Raw genomic sequence first — 17101 nt, forward strand, 5'->3', positions numbered from 1 at the left:
GCTCGATTATTTATTTATAAAATCATTTGTTTATAAAATTTTGTGACATTATCAATTTTGTTGTGGGAAAATTCCTCTGTGGGAAATTAATGTACATCGAATTATGAGAAAGGCCCTTTTCAAATTGCACTAGTCATGACTACTATACATCAAGAAATCGTCGCAAGTAAGCAACCCTCTGTTTGATTTTTTCGCGCGACCCCATCAGGGGTGGTTGAGCCGCGCCGCGCTAATTGGGGCTTGATTCGAGCCGACAACGTTTTAGTAGTGCAGTCGCTGTCGGTAATATCCGCCGCCCCCAGAAAGCCCAATTTCCTGAACGGTCGACTAAAAATCGCGACTTATTAACGCGGCCTAAATACTGTGATTGATCCTTTCAGAACCCGAGCAGGAGGCGCAGGAAGTCGACGGGAGCAGCCAAGAGAGCTCCTGCGAAACCGTGAGTATTAGAGCGTCCCTATCGGTCTTTTGCTCCATTAAGCGCGTTCCGCAGACAAAAGAACTCTTCCGCCGCGAACCCACCCCCGCCAGAGACGAACTCCCGCTCCCCGAGCCGCCTAGAATCCCGACTCCCACAACCAAATCGGCCAAACCCACCACCAAGTCGTCCCCACCAGCGAAGAAGGATGCCGCCGCCGCCGCCAAGAAAAAATCCAATTCGGGCATCCCCCTGAGGCTCAAGTCGGGCAGCAACGCCCCCAAGAGCCCCAAAGGGACGGGGACTTACAGACACCCGAGCGGCCAAACCCTCGGACCGGTCATCAACAAGAACACGCTGGAGGTGCAGTTCATGAACAACAAGAAGCGCCTGCTGCAGCTCCACTCCGAACTGGTGGACAAGCAGAGACCTCTCCTCGAGATGCACAAGTCGCTGCTGAGGACCAAGAAGCAGCTGGAAGAGTTGGGAAAGAAGGTGGTGCTGGAGGAGCTGAAGATCGTCTCGCTGAAGACGGACGATTTGAGGAATCAATTGGACGGTGCCGGTGAGAATCCCGCAGCTGAAACTGCGATGAACCTGAAAAATTCAATCGAGAAAGCGTTGGAAGCGTGCGTCAAAGTCTGCAAAAAGTGTATCGTGAAGCGTGACATTGTCGTGAGGATGTTGGAGAGTGCGTCCAAATCGGCGATGGAACCGTCAGAGATCGAGGCAGAAGTGGAAGATCTGAAGAAGGAAAAGGAAGAGTTGGAGCAGTCGGTGGAGACGATCATGAACGAAAACGAGAAGAAAATCGAAGACTTGATCAACAACTGGCAGAAGTCGATGAAGATGAGGAACTTGAGCGAAGAGGTGACCCTCAAGATCACCGACTTGGAGGACACGATCAAGCAGCAGCAGAAGACGATTCAAGACTGCGAAGACAACATCCATAATTTAACGAGGAAGCTCGACGAGAAGAAGTCCACCTACGAGAAGACCATCAGCGAGTTGCAAGAGAAGACCACCGTGAGTCCGGTGCTCGAGGTAGTTTTGTTTAGGTTTTAATCGTGTGTTTAGAAACTGGAGGAAGACTTGAAGAAGGAGAAGAAAGTGGGGAACGAGAATCTGATGAAGAGCAGAACGATGCGGAGCAAGGTGACCGATTTGGAGACCAAAGCCAAAGAGGCCGAGGAGAAGAGCACCGACATGTCGAACAAGCTCAAGTAAGTGGAAGGGTAAGAGGAAGTCGAGGAGGATTAATCGATTGTTCTCAGGCAGCTGCAAGAGCAGATGCGCCGTAAAGAAGTCCAGTGGATGAAGGAAAAGGACGACTTCAAGAAGAACGAAGCACTTCTGCAGCAAAAATTCACAGAGAAGCAATCACAATTCGACACAAGGTGTCTAGTTAATATTACTTTGAAAGCCCTCAATGAGCTGATCATGCCTTCGGTGTATGCGTTGAAATAGTCCAGTAAAATATATTCTCACACTAATTTAAGTCTTAATTCATTTAACCCTTGAAAGTCCAAACATCAAAAGAAGAGTCGGCGGTCAGGTGATTGATGCCCTTGTTGATGTTTGGACCAACGACTGATGTTACAAATTGTTTTTCTTTAGGGTGAAGGAGATGGAGAAGCTGCAGAAGACGAGCGAAGTGCAACAGCAAAACTTCTACCGCAACATCGAGACGCAACTCGAGATCAAAGACCAGGAGTTCGTCTTGATGGAGAAGGAAAAGGAAGCGCTGGCCGAGAAGTCCAAAGTGTTGGAGGAGCAACTGGAAGAGACGAAGAGACTGCTGGAGGCGAAAGAGAGGGAGGTCGAAGAGATAAGCACGAGAGCGGCGGAGTCGATCCCGGCGATCGAGTACAAACCGAGCGACAGCCACTGGATGGAGATGATGGAGTACAAGCAGAAGATGAGCGACGTGCAGACGACCATCCAGCAGCAGACGGATCAGATCAACAAGATGCAGAGCTCGCTGAAGGCTCACGCGAAACTGGCGGCCGCTCTGAAACTGGAGAAGGACAACGCGCTCAAATACTCGCACAAGCTGCGCGACATCCTGCAGGAGGTAGGTAGATGACGAGTGCGGCGGGGTGGCGTCGGGACGTGATCTGATCTGTGGCGCAGGCGCGGGACGAGATCCAGTTCAAGAACAAGACGATCTACAAGACCCACGAGAAGCTGGTGCTGAAGGACAAGGCGTACGAGAAGCTGAAGGCGCAGCTGAAGGAGTACGAGCAGCGCGCCGACCTGTGCGGGGACAAGTGGAACCGCAACCGCTGCCAGATCTGCATGTCGACCCTCGGCGCGGACAAGCCGGAGGAGGCGAGCTGCGCGGATACGGAAGTGGGTAAAAGTAGCGTTAGCGGTCCGCAATACGTGTCCGAGTCGCTGATTGGCATGTCGGTGAAAAAGGTGGACCATCTCCGCGCCCGCCTCGACAACCTCAAGAAAATGAAACTGCCCCTCGGGGGCAAGAATCAGGTGAACGTGAAATGTTCGTGGTCGTCGTGCGAGACCAAGCCGATCAGCGGCAAGCTGCGCAAGCAGATCGAGTTGAGGGGGAAACTGTATCAGATATTGCAAAAGCACGCCGACCAGTCGTGCGAGGATTTCATTAACTTGCTCAAACTGACGGTGTCGAACGGCGGGAAGACGGCCCAACCCGGACACGAATTAAAACCTTCAAACAACGACGAAGCCACAAACGGCCCGAGGAAACTCGCATCGTTCACCGAGTCGTTCAACGCGACGTCCCAGTTCTACGGGGCGGTTCCCATTACCGATATTTACGACAGATTGAACCAGTCGGGTAATTCGGACACGGACGACGGCACTTTTTGACTCGGAACACGAAAGGTTTGAAGGATTTAATTCTGTCGATTGTCGTGGCGTCTGATTTGTACGAGTATACCTTGTTTTTTACATTTCAGATCAAGAATTAAATTCATCAGGCCTTTCTCACGCAACCTTGAAACGATTATCTCTAGAGCCCTTTTAATGTAATAGTGTAACAATAAAAACAAACCCTAACGAAAAACTCGCTTTATTTCCCACCTAATCGCTTGCGTCACTGTCGCTGTAAGCCCCCAACAGCGACAACCCCTTGCTCCCCACCTCCTTGGGCTCGTCTTTCTTGATTTTCACCAGTCCCGACAGCAACTTCCTGCTCGACGTCGCGCTCTTCTTCGCAACCTGACTTTTCACGCTCGACGAACTCTCCGCCTTCACCACCTTAACCTCGGGCTCCTCCTCGACTATCTCCTCCTCCACGACCAACTTCCTCTTGTCGCTCCTCTGAAACTTGATCGTCCTGAAAACTGTCATTTCAGCCACCCAAATCGCTCCGATTTCGAACGTAATACTTGATGTATTCGTCGTCCAGCTGCTGCAGCTTCTCCTCACGCTCCCGCTCCGAGATCGTGGGGTCGTAGGCCAACAGCATCGAGTCGTAGTCCACCGCTTGCTGCCTCCTGTTCAAATCCTTGAGCTCCTCCAGCGACTCCAACAACTCGATTTCGTTCTTCGACTGTTTCGTCCTGTTTTCGAGCAGCTTCATCGGGTTGCTCGCCTCTTCCTCCCTCGCTTCTTCCTCTTCTCGGATCGCCTGCTCCTCTGCCAGCTTCAACGCCATGAAATTCCGCGTCGCCCCCGCTTCTATCTCGTAATCGGTGTTGCGCGGGTCTGTCTTGAACGAAATCTCCTGCAGGCACCTGGTGCACTGTTAAAAAAAAAAAACAAGCATAATCAAACGCATTTTAAACCGGCCAAACGTTATCATGCAACACGCGCGCTGCTTATGCAACACGTGCTCTGCTCGCGTGCATTGTGGGTTGCATAACCTGATTAAAATTTTAAAAGCTTTTTTACACGGTGATTTTTTTCTTTCGACAAAAAATAACGTTATCAATACTTTTTAAGCATTTACTTTGATATAGAATCGGTATATGCGTATTCCTAGGTAATCCTCATTCTCAACATCCTCCTTGCGAGCATTGAACTTCTTGCCCTTGTAAATATACTCCCCACAAGTCTTGCACTTCATGTTGAACGGTGCCATCAATCGTACCGTGTATTGTCTGTTTTTGGGCAATTTCATGCGAGGAATTTTCGAGGGATCGAAATCCGGGGGATAGTATTTCTGAAAAGTGAGGTTAAGTAGGTGCTTCAATTTCCAATACGACCTTTACTCACGTTTAAAACTTTACGTTCCGACATTGTTCCTGTTTTGTGAAGTTAACAAGAATTCGTAGGACACGGGCACGGGTTAAAGTGTAAAATTAGGAATCAGCTGTCAACTGTCAACAACAAACGTCAGAGTGGGGCCCCACGGTCTCGAGTAGTTCGATTGCGGCGGAATTAGTTGAGCTACGGGGCATTGGAACTACCGAAGACCGTTGAAGCAGATGAAGAAAGACAGGTCAACTGAAAGCTTGTGTGTGCAGAGTATATTTAGAATGGTATCTTTGCACTAGGAGGAGATAAGTAGAGTCGAGATAAGGAGGATGTGAATTGGGACGGCTTGAATGAGCGTCTGATCTTGAATTGGGGAAGATAAGTAGAGCAACCGGCCGGGTCTAGATGTGCCCACACACGGGTCCAAATTACGTCATTACGAATTTCCAAGGCCAGTTTTTCGGCGGCACTGTTTAACAAGACGTATGGTTAAAATTGCCCGCATAATCGCACCAGTTTCCCGTTAATGGTCGGAATTAATTGTCGGAGATGAGCAGGGGCTGCGTTTAATTGGCCGAGACCTTGAATTAAGTCGGGCCCCTCTCCGGCCAGTAATGAGGAATGTCTAACAAGAACTGGCACATTTTCATCGGACCGTCGTAAAGTTAACTGCCAAGGGATTAGACCATTAGACTGTAAAAACAGGATCGGAATCGTATTGTAAGGCGAAACGGCGCTCCGCATGCACGACGGACCGGCTCGGACAGCGCTGCTCGCATCCTTATTTAGCCAAACTACAGAATTACAAGAGATTTTATTGGCTCGCGCGGTATTCTAATAATTTACTATCACCTCTTGCTTCATTTTATTACTACAAATAGTCGAGGGTCGTAATGGATTCCCTTAAACTGGGGCCCCCGGCTTTGTAGCGACACACATGGCTCTCGAACGGACTCTCCGGGCCCTACCGACGTCCCTCGATGACTCTGCAATGTCTACGCTTCGAGCGGCCTTAATGAATATGCTTATACATATTTATAATTTTCTGATAATAATGTCTAAAGTTTTATGCTTTTTTCACATGAATTATTCATTGTAGGTATGGCAATAAGCAAGATACTAAGTGTCCCCAACGAGACTTTACCTAGGGGGGCAACAAACCACTTTGCCGTCCCCAAAAAATCTTCACCACAAATTAACTCCCTACAACAAATCTAACTAACTTATACTCACAATCACACTCCGACGAATCTTGCATTCGCCAAATTAACACTTTTCTTTCCCTCAAAAGACAAATGTCAAAATTGACAGTTGTCGTTCGTGCTAAGACAAACGTCAATTTTTATACCGGATGAACCAAAATAAACGAGACATTTAAAAATGCCGGCGTTGACATTCAGAATGACGCATGAGAAAGTCGAACGATAATAAGTATATTTTTACATATTTTGAGGATATTGTGTCTTCTGGTCGACCGTATCGTCACGATTCACTTGCTTCGTTTCGAAAAATTGTGGAGTCGATTTTGAAAATCGAAAATCGTGATTTGAACGTCGAATTTGGTCACGTATCCATGCGATAGATTTAGAGAACACTGTGTTAACAAACTTTAATGTGATTATAAGGTTAAAAAGTTCAAAGCATAAACCACATTAAAGTTTATTAACACATGGCTTGCCAAATATGTTTGTATATGTTTATATGTACTTAATATGTTTAATTTAAGTGTTCAAGGATGGCAAATTTGACACGTTTTTTTAACACTGAGGAGACTTACAAAAAATAAGTCATTCAATAAGTCACACTTGCCACAGGACTAGACAATGACTGGAAAATTCTACTTTGTTCGAGTCTTTCTTTAATTTTTAAATAACCACACATGAGCTACACCCCGAACTAGATTTTTTAACGAGGTGAAGCGTCCCTGATTGTTTTTCTTATTAAGACATAGCTCAGTCTTAATCTTATTAAAGATCATTATATGTGCAATCGGTAATTGGTTAAGAGTAAATGATTGATTGGATAATCGTCAAGCGGTCACGCCCCAATCGGGACTTAATCCAAACGTCCACGCCTCTTTTGAGACTTACCTTGTGGAGATTTTGATACTGGCATAAAATAGGCGCCGTTTGTTCGCCGCATATATTCTGGAAAGTACAAATTTGTGTAATTTATTTGCAGTTGAAGATTAGATAAAGCATCATAAAAGAGTAATTCACGTGAAGAATTTTGTCTAAATCGCAAATAGTTTGTTTTATTAACCGACTTTTATTTTAAACCTTTTTCTTTCTTAGTCGTCTTTACCATTGACCAAATGCAATGAAACTGTTCTCAGGCACAATTAGATAAAATCGATTCTTCTTATCTTGTTGTCCAACTGCTGCAATTGCGGTAATGAGGAATTTCTTGGTGTAGGCTTTTCTAAATGCAGGTTTCAAAAAAAAAGATCTTACTCGAGGGGAAATATCGTCAAGTTTAGGTAAATCTCGTTCAATTTGATTTGAAGTGCACATCGAGAAAATCTTTTTTAGTTCCACACTGTATCATTACAAAATCTTCAAATTTGAGGTTAGGAACATTGACAGTTTTTATTAGCTCCCATTTTGAAAAAACGGACGAGTAGAGTTGTGACAGTTGTTTTATATGAATTTTTTAAGATTGATTTTAGTCTTCGATCTTGATTTGCACTCTTGCAGCATATTTAATGGGAAATGATTAGAAATAAATTGAATCTGGATCAGGTGTACCAACGTAAATGTCAATGTTAAATTTCGACGTCTCAACTAATCCAAAACTATTAAATCGATTTCTTTGGGTAAAAAGCAAGACAAATCGAAGATAAGCGCGTTGTCACTTTAAAAGTGGAGTACAAGTTGTAGAAGAGCGTCTGGATGAGAAATTGAAAATGTCAGGTTAGAATTTTGACAGCTCGAACGGCGGCGCGGTGAGTAGAAAGAAGTTCATTGTGGTGTGCAAGCCGGCGGTTGTTTTTTAATTTTGTAGCGGTTTGACGGTCGAGCGGTCCGCGAGTGCCCCAGCGCGTCCGTCAAAGGCTCGTTTTCGAAAAGGAAGTCTGTCGACCTGGCCGTTGGTCTGCGGCTAGCTGGAGGGCTTCCAAGTCCGCCGTCGTCCCGACCTGTTACCCTCCGCCCTGCTGAATACATTCTACAAGTCTTCGTCCTTGTCACGACTCGTGGCGTGGGAAACGGCGCTCCCACTACGCGCATTCTGCAGACGATAACACAATCAGCTGTTACCAGATTTCACTAATCATTCTGGTCGTTCGAACGCGGCGCGTCCGTCTCGCCGCCGCCCCCGGCCGATGCGCGTCGAACCCGCCAATCGGAATGTTGCGGGATCCGCCGCCGCCAAGGCCGCGCTTTCGGCGGCACCTGTTGCGGTTTTGACCCAGATCGACCGGAAGTAGACGTTACGGCCTGGTGCGATGCCAGTTTTCGCAGTGGTATTTCCTTTCAGGCCGATAAAAACGGGCCGGCGATACCGGCTGCGCCTCTGTGAAGAGGCCTCTGCGTGGGGCCTTCCCGAGGCGACAAATTTATAATATGGATGGGTTTATGAATTATTGCGGTCATTAGGCAGCGCCGCCGTGATGAATGTGGTTTTTTCGACGCGCCAAGGTTCTCGGGGACGGCGGAAAGTCGAACCAATCGCGACCGTCCCCTGAAAATTCGTCCGGGGGGCCATTCATCACGATTCGCCCACCTCCGGAGCGGCCTTCGGCCTACACCTAACATGGGAAAAATTCGCGTACGGAACACCTACAGCGCTTTTTGGCGGCACCGGATTACATAAGACACCAGCTCCGTTTTCCACTCCCACAACAGACCCAATCTTCCACTTTTCATCGACGATGCGAAAATTGAAAGTGAATCGGAACTGGTCCCGACCAACGGTTTCGCCTTCGATTTTTAAACAAGAATTTTGCTTGAGCTTTCGTTACGTCATACGAAACATGCTTCTAGCGTCTACGATTTCTAGGGTCAAGTCTGGACTGTAAGGTGGCCATTTCGTGGAAAAATAACGTTGCTCGTTATACCGCCACTACTGTTTAATTAACTAGTGTGTAGACATAACTGTAAAGCTGAATAAATTTTTGTAAAAAATATCTCTAGGTAAACATGTAATAATAGTGGCAATTTACATATTTATCATTTGTATACGCGCATTTATTATTAAACCAACGCATCAGTGAACTGAATATCTAGACGTCGCCGTATATACCGGATGTCTCTGGCGACTTTAACAACAAAAATTTGTGATTAAAATTTACAACGTAACAGTGCTATCGGTTTTTTAAACGTTACTTTCGTTGTTTTGTCCCTTTAAATGCCTCATTTACACTCGAAATAATATATGTATTAAATTATCGTCATCGAAACGTCGCATTTTACTCTATTACTTGGAACTGTTCGACGAGCAAATGAAAGACAATATTTCGGGAATTGACGGAATGGCCACCGAGCTCTACCGTCTTGTCACCCATAAGAAAACTTTGTTATGCATTAATCACACATTAAATCTAACCTCACTTTTTGCATATTATGATTATGCAAACATTGAAACGCTTATTTTTATTTATTTGATGATTGCACGACTTACGATTGTATTTTTAAATTGTAAATAATTTGATTAGAGACAGTTATGTCAAGTAGATATGAATGATTAAAAGTTGTTGACAACGTCAAATCGGAAAATGTATTTGAACAAATGGATCCAAAAAATGAACAATTTCGAGACGATGTGGAAGATTTGAAAGACAAAAAGTAGTGAAGTGGAAAACCAAGACAAGTAACTCAACAAGAGAAGAAAAGATTTTAGTGTCGAGTGAACGCGACGTTGCCACATTTGGTGTTAAGAAATTTTTATCTTAGATTTATTGTGGTTGAATTTTGTAAACATGTAAGGTTTCAGTGAGTTTCTCCGTTAACCTCCTCAAACTTTTAACTTGATTGATTTATTACTACGAAACTAAACGTTTCTAACGATTTTAAAACATTTAGGACCAGTTTACAGAAGCGAAATTAAGTTAACTGTAATCAAATGCGAGGTTAACTGAACACGTGATTAGATTGAACCAATCAAAGTTTCAGATACATGTGTTAATCGCGCATTACAATTTAATTCTCTTTCTATAAACTGGCCCTAAGCCTAAGTGGACTGGACCCATTGCAATTATAAAAATTACATTTTTATCTTGGGGTAGTAATCGATATACCTTAAATGATGTTTTCGTCTTCTTTGAGTGGAAAATAGGTTTAGGATTTAGATAAAACTAATAAACTATATTTCATTTACCTACCGGGTGATTTTTAATGACTGAAATTATTTTTATTCGGTTGGTAACACATTTACGATTTTATGTTGGCACACTTGAATGTCAGATTCAAATATGACAGTTCAAAAGCCAAAATAAATCATTATACATTATCATATATTAATTGAGAAAGCAAATCAACAAACAACTCATTGGCAAATGACCAGGTGTACCAATTATTCCGGAGTGTCAACCCACTAAATTTGTCTCAGTCATTAAAAGTCACCCGGTATAAATGTAAGTAAGTAAAGCAAAAACGTTTTGGATGTGAATTGTCAAACTCAAGGCCGCTTAAAAGTTATGATTGAACTGTACAGTTAATTTCAAGATCTGGGACGTTTTATGCTGTCAAACTTACGTAACCTATTCAAAAATATGACGTTCAAATTTCAAAAAGGCTAATTTACATGTGGAAAAAACTGTAATAAATCGACTTCTTGATTTTTCAGGTGTACTCTATAATTTAAAATGAACTGTACGTTAGTGAGATCTGTCATAAATTCCAAATACCTTATTGGCGCGCCTAGTTACTTTTGCTGGTAGTGCCAACTTAACGACAAGTCCCCAATTCATATCTATAACGTTCCGGTTCCGGCTTCATATTTATGTTTTTCTGTTGGAAGAAAAAATTGTATGAACCTTTAAATACTCATTTTATTTACACGGTAACAATGCTGCAGACCCTTGAATGCATTTTTAAATATTTAAATCGCTGAAAATTAAAAATTATAAATGAGCGAGTAAAGTTGATTTACATGAAATAGATATGGCAACATTGCACGACCGCGAGTAACAGCCGTTGACAACGTCACATCGTAAGAAATGTTCGAAGAAATAGATTTAAAAAATGTACAATTTCCGCGTAACCGAAGATTTACAAAAGTAAAAATAGTAAAGCGGAAATACAACGCCCGTGAATCCAACAAAAATAGATTTTCGCGTTATCAATGAAAGCAAGGATGCCAAACTTCACTTCTTAAAATTTTCGTGTCATCTGTTGTGAGTAAATTTTGAAAAAATAAGATATTTCAGTGAAGTTCTATGAGTTTTTCCATTAACCACAGTTTTAACTGTATCGATCTATTACTCCGAAGCTAGACATCAAATTTGTTTTAAAAATGTTTAATGCTTTGGATATTACTGTATAAAATAATGTAAATTCATATTTTTGTCTCGAGATAGTGATAGATATCCGCCTTAGATAATGTTTTCGTGCTTTTTGCGTCGAAAAATAATCAAGATTAAAACAACCTCACAAGGTCGTTTTCTATGGTCGACTGAAATGAGGTTAGAATTCAGAGAACCACATTTTCATTTTAATTCAAATTTCTTGTTATATTTTTGTTGATTGTCTTGCGCCTGGAACGAATGCTCGAAAAGTTTTTTCGTTTTTGGAAATTCTCAAAACTTGGTGCGTTATCTGTTGTTGTGTTAACATTATCAATTTTACGATTTTTGTTCGATGTCGATGATACATTAGAGGAGCAACGTCGTTTGGAACTAATTCCAAGTTCCAACAAAGCTTTGCGACCCTTTTATTCCAATCTTTTGCTTTTTCTTTATGTTTGTGCGATCAAGGTTTATCTTAAATTAAAACACAATAATGTTTTGGGAAAGTCAATTATTTGCTGCACACTGTAAAAATGTAATTTGGTTGCTGGGCTCGAATGGTCTGATTAAGACGTTGCTGTGTGAAAGAGCGGTGTGGTCCCCCGAGAATGTTTTCCTTGACCATTCTCATGGATTTCTTCGGAATCCTCGGATCATCTGAACCAACAAACACCTTAACACCGTTGGCGCATTACGGCCCACACGGTCAATAATGTTTCAAATTCCGGTCTCCCGCTTCAAGTCGGATCGTGATTGTTCTCAGAGCAAGGAAATGGAGGTTTTTGAAAAAAACTCTGTATTTTTCGGTTGCCTGAAAGAGCTTCTTCCCTTGAAGGTGAGAAATGCGCGTGATGTGGTGTTAAATAAGGAGCCTTTGTCGCGTATCTGAGCCACCGTGAGAGCCGTCGGTGGAAATGAGAAAAACGCTTTTGCAATTTGTCCGATAATACAATCACGATTATTTCCCCTGGTATGGCAATAGTGTGTTATGAACTGTGGCGTTTTGGATGAAACATAGGTATGTGTAGGATAATAAATACCTGAAGCCTGAAGCAGCGTGTAAAAGCAACATAAAATCGTATCGAATCATTGTTTTAGATGACCTGAAACCTGAAATATTAAAGCAGCAGCAGCAGCGCGAAATGTTATCGACTATCTCAGCTATAATTTTATTACCGCATTCCTTCCGACAATCTGGAGCTGGTGCCGCGAAAAAACTCCCAATTGAAGACAAAACACTCGACCTTGCTGAAACCCATAAACCGTCTCTCAGCATCTCCGAGACGAGAACACCAGAACTGTTTTGTTGTTAGATCTGGGCCTGTTGGTCCGATTTTTTCGCGGCGACCGAACTGGTTCAAGGTTCCGGAGGCCCCAGCGAGCCCCCAAAGATGAAATATGATTATACCGCGCCCGGAGGCCCCGTTCGACAAACAATACCGAAAACGTGGCTCTCGGGCGCCATCGCCGCCCGCAAGAGATGAGCAGTAATTGTCTGGGTCGCTGTGAACTTCACGAGAGATGTTTTTGTCGGTGTCGCCGTCTTGGTCCCTCTCGCTGGGAGCGCTGGGGCTCTCTTCGTCGCCGCTTTTGCCGGCTTCTTATGAATGAACGACTTCCAAGAATACGTGTACAGCGCGATCAAAACGCCGCCGAACAACGCCCTTCGGGATTTTTCTCCTAAATTTTCCCATGTTTTAGGGGGCGTCGTAAAATAGCACCATTATATAAATTTTATTTGGTTCCCACCCTGCCTGCCGGGTAAATAGTGTATACAAACTGTGGAAAAAGTTGTATAATTAAATAATCCGGTGTTTACATGTCTGGAGATGAAATTCTCATCGTGAGCCTCATCTACGATCATCGTAATATCACCAGGAGACATTTAGCACATGATTACCCCGAACTGATCAAACACCGCAGACGCTACTCAATCATCTCCATCATTATGTCATAATTCAAATTACCCGCTCTTAATTTTGTTTTTTCCCAACCCACAAATGACAGGTGACAACCAATTTCCTTTTCCAAAATCTTTTTATTTCCTTGCACACTTTACCGCTAATCCCACCAACAAACAACGTCTTCTATTAAATACCTAACCCTACAATAACGTTTCCATTCATTTCTAGCACTAACTCCGTAAGTAATTGGAAATTTTTAACCCAGCGAAACAAATCGAGTGGGCCATGACGTATCAAGTTGGCATAACTGTGACATTTCCACACTGTCAAAAATTCATCGAGAAATATTGATTTTTGTGAAAAATGTCGATTTATTGGACACTTCTGCGGACCGAGTGTGAATTTAATTACCGCTAACTCACGACGTGTAGTGGGAAGGTAAACGTCTTTTTGTGTCTGTGTTTCCTGTCGCGGTTCCAGATTTTTACCGTGTTCGGTGTTAACCCCTTTAATACACACTGAAACATCTTTTTAGAGGTAAACGAAAGAATAACGATCCGACTGACCAAATAAAAACAAAACGGAAGTTCTGGTGGAGCTTCTCTTCAAATTTATTTATCGCACCCCCCAAATCGATAATTAGAGCAGGCCGTGGTACAGTTGGTATCAGCGATTGTTGACATTTGTGCGGCGTAATTATTAACAACAATTTCGGTGCGTCTCGATAAAAACCAGTGGGTTCTCGGGGTGTGCGATGAATAATGCACATTTTAATATGTACAATAAGTTAATACCAGTTTTAATTTTTTCCGTCTTTGTCGTCGCGTCTCGGGATTTACGCGATTGAGGTTACCGTCCCATATAAATAACAAAAAGCTTTTTTGTAACAGCGTGGGAAGTGATAATTACGCACCGTCCAAAACGAGGAATGAATCAGATTGTTGTAATTTTCGTGCTATTTATTAATCAAACTTGATTAATTTATCGAGCGTCGATGTCCTGGTCGATCGAGGTAGGCCGTGCTGAATCAGGTTGGCACCACTTTTTTGTTGACATTAGTCCCACCGACTCGAAAAATCGAGCAAAAATTATCGCTTTTAATCAAATATTTCCTTTTACTCGACACGTTTCCGGTATTCGATGTTATCTCCTTCAAGACCAAAACAGTAACGTCTTTTTTAAGGTAAGTGGTAGAATAATTATTTAATTACCAAAACAAAAACACAAGTGCAGTCGCAATTAGTAGCGGTTTTATTTTTTCAGGTAAAACCGCTGGCATGTTAATTACGAGGTGATAATCGTGTTGTTGATGAGAAATTCAAATTTTCAAAATACGCATTCCATCGAACTCATTATTACCCTCTGACACAAAAAACTGTAGTAGGCCATGATACATCTGGTCGGCATCACTGTCTACTGACATTTGTGCGTTGTAACTGCTGCAAATTAAACTAAAATTGTTCGATTTCAGTGTTAGTGTTGTGTTTTGTAAAACGTTTTACCAAACGAGACTTGTGTGTCGAGCAAATGAAGCAGAACTTTTTATTTTCTTATTATTTGTTCTCTGTCTCAATTTCAGATTTCTCAACGGAGTCGAGGTTACTCTCCTGAATATTTACCGGAAAAATGTCTTATTTAACGAAGGACGTGGACAACGTGTTTCATCGAATTCTTCCATTACTCGAGATTAACGAATTAAAAGCTTTAATTTATCACCAACAACAAAATATCGACGCAGGCGGTGTTGTTTCAAGTTGGCACCACTGATTATTGACGTTTTCGACAAAAATGACACCAGAACTGATAGTTTTCAGTGATTTTGCTCTCTTCAAATATAATACATACCACATTTACCAGCTAAATAAAACCGAGTTGTTTTCCTTTCAACACTTCATTGTTATTATTCTCTTTCCAGTCGCATTGTTGCATTTTTATTTTACGAAAATTAGTCGCACTTTAGCCGTTTAAAATGTGATAAGTTCTAAAAACAGAAAATCGAAAATAATTCTGGTCGCGGTCAAAAAAGTCATCTGCATATGTTTTTACATAAGTATAATCGAAACGTTGTCTGAATTTGAAATTAGAAAACAATTTGAATCCAGCATACTTGATGCAAACATCAGATTATTATCATCATTATTATTATTATATTTATTTTATTCCGGATACAACGTACGATGTTCTTGTTTTTCTATTGGGATTATTTATTTTCGTACCAAATCTATCACTCTCGTATTTGATTTACATATTTTGGGTTGATAAACTATTTACATTATCTATTATCACAGCTTTACTGAAGAAATACGATATTTCGACGAATTTCCCAATAGATTATTCATACAATAATCTATTTAAACTTGTACACAACTAGAAATCGAACAATTTTATATTTAACTCGGTGGTGGTTGCCATAATAATAATAATACATAATTGTATTTTGTCGATTTGCAGTTAGGAGATAAAAATAGAGACAAGATAGGTCAAGACCGAACAATAGCGACTTGTAGCAAAGACGCTTAATGACCACGATTGTGCATCCAGTCTTGTTAAATTAACACCTCTGACGCTCACCTATGGGTCCTCTTGTGTACACGTTTCGTGCGTGTTGCTCCTTTTCTTGTAGAAAATTTTATTCGTGCAAAAGGACGCAAGACCACACACCGCGCAAAAACACCTCGAGGAAGTTCGCGTTAGTACTCCATCGAGGCCCGAGTTGAATCCCGTCGAGTCGTTGTGGGGTTCGTCTCCGAAAAAGCCACCGCCCTCGAAATGTTTGATCGTCGTCATGATCGCATTTCGTCAAGACGTGTTCCATTGCGGAGCAATTTCGGATGTCAGATGCATGCAAGACTGAATCAGCTCGGACCTCTCTTCCTTTCAAGTCATGTGCGTACCACTCGGTGGTTGGTAAATGTAAAGCGCCCGTTGTCCGTCTCAATTGAGCAATTTGCTTGGTGATCTCTAAATTCGTAGGGCAGCCAGGCAATTAAACCAGCCACCGACCAATTAATCCGGCGATTAGCATTTTTACCGGACGCCAGAACCGCCGCCTCGCTCTCTCCCATAATCCCGCTGACCCTGGTAGTACAATAGACCCGAAATTTAATTGCGAGGCCGCGTTCACGACTACGTGTCCGAAATCTAGAGTGATCTTACCTTGATTTGGATGCCGGTCGCGGCGGGTGCGTGAACTGCGGAGGACGAGAATTTGTGGGTTAGTGGCGTGTGCCCGACCCGGTCCTGGAACGAGAAGAGCACGTCACGTGGCGTGCATCCGATGCGAACGCAATGGAATTCGCGGCTCCGCCCGTGCACTTCTCGATTTGACGCGCCAAGAGGAAAATCCCCCGGGACCGGTGCACTGGATTTTTTTTTTTGCAGTAACGGTCGTCGTGTAAAAGCTCTGGTGCCTTAAGTTCGCGACTATCAATCACTCTCCGATAAAATTCTCGGGCCGTTGGATATCTGGCTCGTTTGGAGCGGCTGCCAATGGAGTATTTTGATCGTAAAAGCAAGTATGCAATTCATAAATAAGTTTATGGCGTTTTGTTGAGTTGAACGGATCGTGGCGCAACTTCTATTGTTTCTGCCATTACGGCCCCACAAGATGGCCACACGCGTTTTTGACGGTCTCACACATGTATTGTTAATAATAATAATAATAATAATAATAATAGGAGGAGAGGAGTTGACGGTCGGCGTCTTGGTGTCCCCGAGGGAGTCAACTTTATTGGTGGGTGGATGTATATTGTGCGATGCGTAACACAATACACTGCCAGACTTGAGGAACGATCCGTTCCGATAGATAATGGACGATTGAGAGTGGCGGTTCAGCCTTCGCCTAGGATCTAATCTCGTCTCGTTTTCTCCATGGGAACACGGACGGCGATTCTGTCAAGTTTTTAATTGCACGCATAGCGGAAGCGTCAAGCGCATCGCCAATTCGTCCATTGTGATCGGGTGGATATCGACGACAAACTTTTCGAGCATGTGCAGCAGGTACGACCTGCCCGAGAGAGACGCGATTTTCGTTTTATCCTACCGATATGGAAGTCGTCTCGCTAAAACTCGAACAATATAATTAATTGCCCGACCAAGAGATGATAATCGGATAAACATGGGAAAATCGGGACCTTGAAAAGTCGGTAGTTG

The 17101-nt window shown here is 42.9% G+C and overlaps 2 protein-coding genes and 1 long non-coding RNA gene across 5 annotated transcripts; 2 read left to right on the top strand and 1 right to left on the bottom strand.

Annotated features, from left to right (window-relative positions):
* Positions 1-8: 8 nt before the first annotated feature.
* Positions 9-3464, top strand: LOC138132836 (myosin-6-like). 3 transcript variants are annotated; one of them, XM_069050504.1, is made up of 8 exons: positions 10-166; positions 381-439; positions 494-1444; positions 1496-1641; positions 1693-1815; positions 2036-2496; positions 2552-2770; positions 3358-3464. In XM_069050504.1, the coding sequence occupies exons 1-8, from the start codon at positions 136-138 to the stop codon at positions 3423-3425; spliced, it is 2058 nt and encodes a 685-aa protein (XP_068906605.1). In that variant the 5' UTR covers positions 10-135; the 3' UTR covers positions 3426-3464. The 3 variants fall into 3 exon arrangements, with proteins under 3 accessions (XP_068906604.1, XP_068906605.1, XP_068906607.1); XM_069050506.1 differs by having other exon boundaries at positions 2036-2492; XM_069050503.1 differs by having other exon boundaries at positions 9-166; positions 2036-2492; positions 2552-3464.
* On the bottom strand, positions 3455-5769 carry LOC138132837 (splicing factor YJU2). Its single transcript, XM_069050507.1, has 4 exons — positions 4619-5769; positions 4353-4565; positions 3790-4145; positions 3455-3737 (listed from the first exon to the last, which is right to left on the bottom strand). Exons 1-4 carry the CDS (start codon positions 4640-4642, stop codon positions 3482-3484), a joined length of 849 nt encoding a protein of 282 aa, XP_068906608.1. The 5' UTR covers positions 4643-5769; the 3' UTR covers positions 3455-3481.
* Positions 5770-13241: 7472 nt separating this feature from the next.
* Positions 13242-14838, top strand: LOC138132839 (uncharacterized). The gene is made up of 2 exons (XR_011160196.1): positions 13242-14132; positions 14529-14838. It is a non-coding gene; the product is annotated as an uncharacterized lncRNA (long non-coding RNA).
* Positions 14839-17101: the final 2263 nt, after the last annotated feature.

The sequence above is a fragment of the Tenebrio molitor genome, chromosome 6, assembly GCF_963966145.1.
Source record: "Tenebrio molitor chromosome 6, icTenMoli1.1, whole genome shotgun sequence".
Taxonomy (NCBI): domain Eukaryota; kingdom Metazoa; phylum Arthropoda; class Insecta; order Coleoptera; family Tenebrionidae; genus Tenebrio; species Tenebrio molitor.

What these genes read in the sequence shown, in the direction of transcription:
- LOC138132836 (XM_069050503.1), top strand. Translation starts at nt 136, where the DNA reads ATGACTACTATACATCAAGAAATCGTCGCAA. An exon ending in AAGAGAGCTCCTGCGAAACC is followed by an intron (nt 440 to 493) that starts GTGAGTATTAGA and finishes CGCGTTCCGCAG; the next exon opens with ACAAAAGAACTCTTCCGCCG. An exon ending in CAATCACAATTCGACACAAG is followed by an intron (nt 1,816 to 2,035) that starts GTGTCTAGTTAA and finishes GTTTTTCTTTAG; the next exon opens with GGTGAAGGAGATGGAGAAGC.
- LOC138132837 (XM_069050507.1), bottom strand. Translation starts at nt 4,642, where the DNA reads ATGTCGGAACGTAAAGTTTTAAAC. An exon ending in CGGAACGTAAAGTTTTAAAC is followed by an intron (nt 4,566 to 4,618) that starts GTGAGTAAAGGT and finishes CTCACTTTTCAG; the next exon opens with AAATACTATCCCCCGGATTT. An exon ending in TATACCGATTCTATATCAAA is followed by an intron (nt 4,146 to 4,352) that starts GTAAATGCTTAA and finishes TTTTTTTAACAG; the next exon opens with TGCACCAGGTGCCTGCAGGA.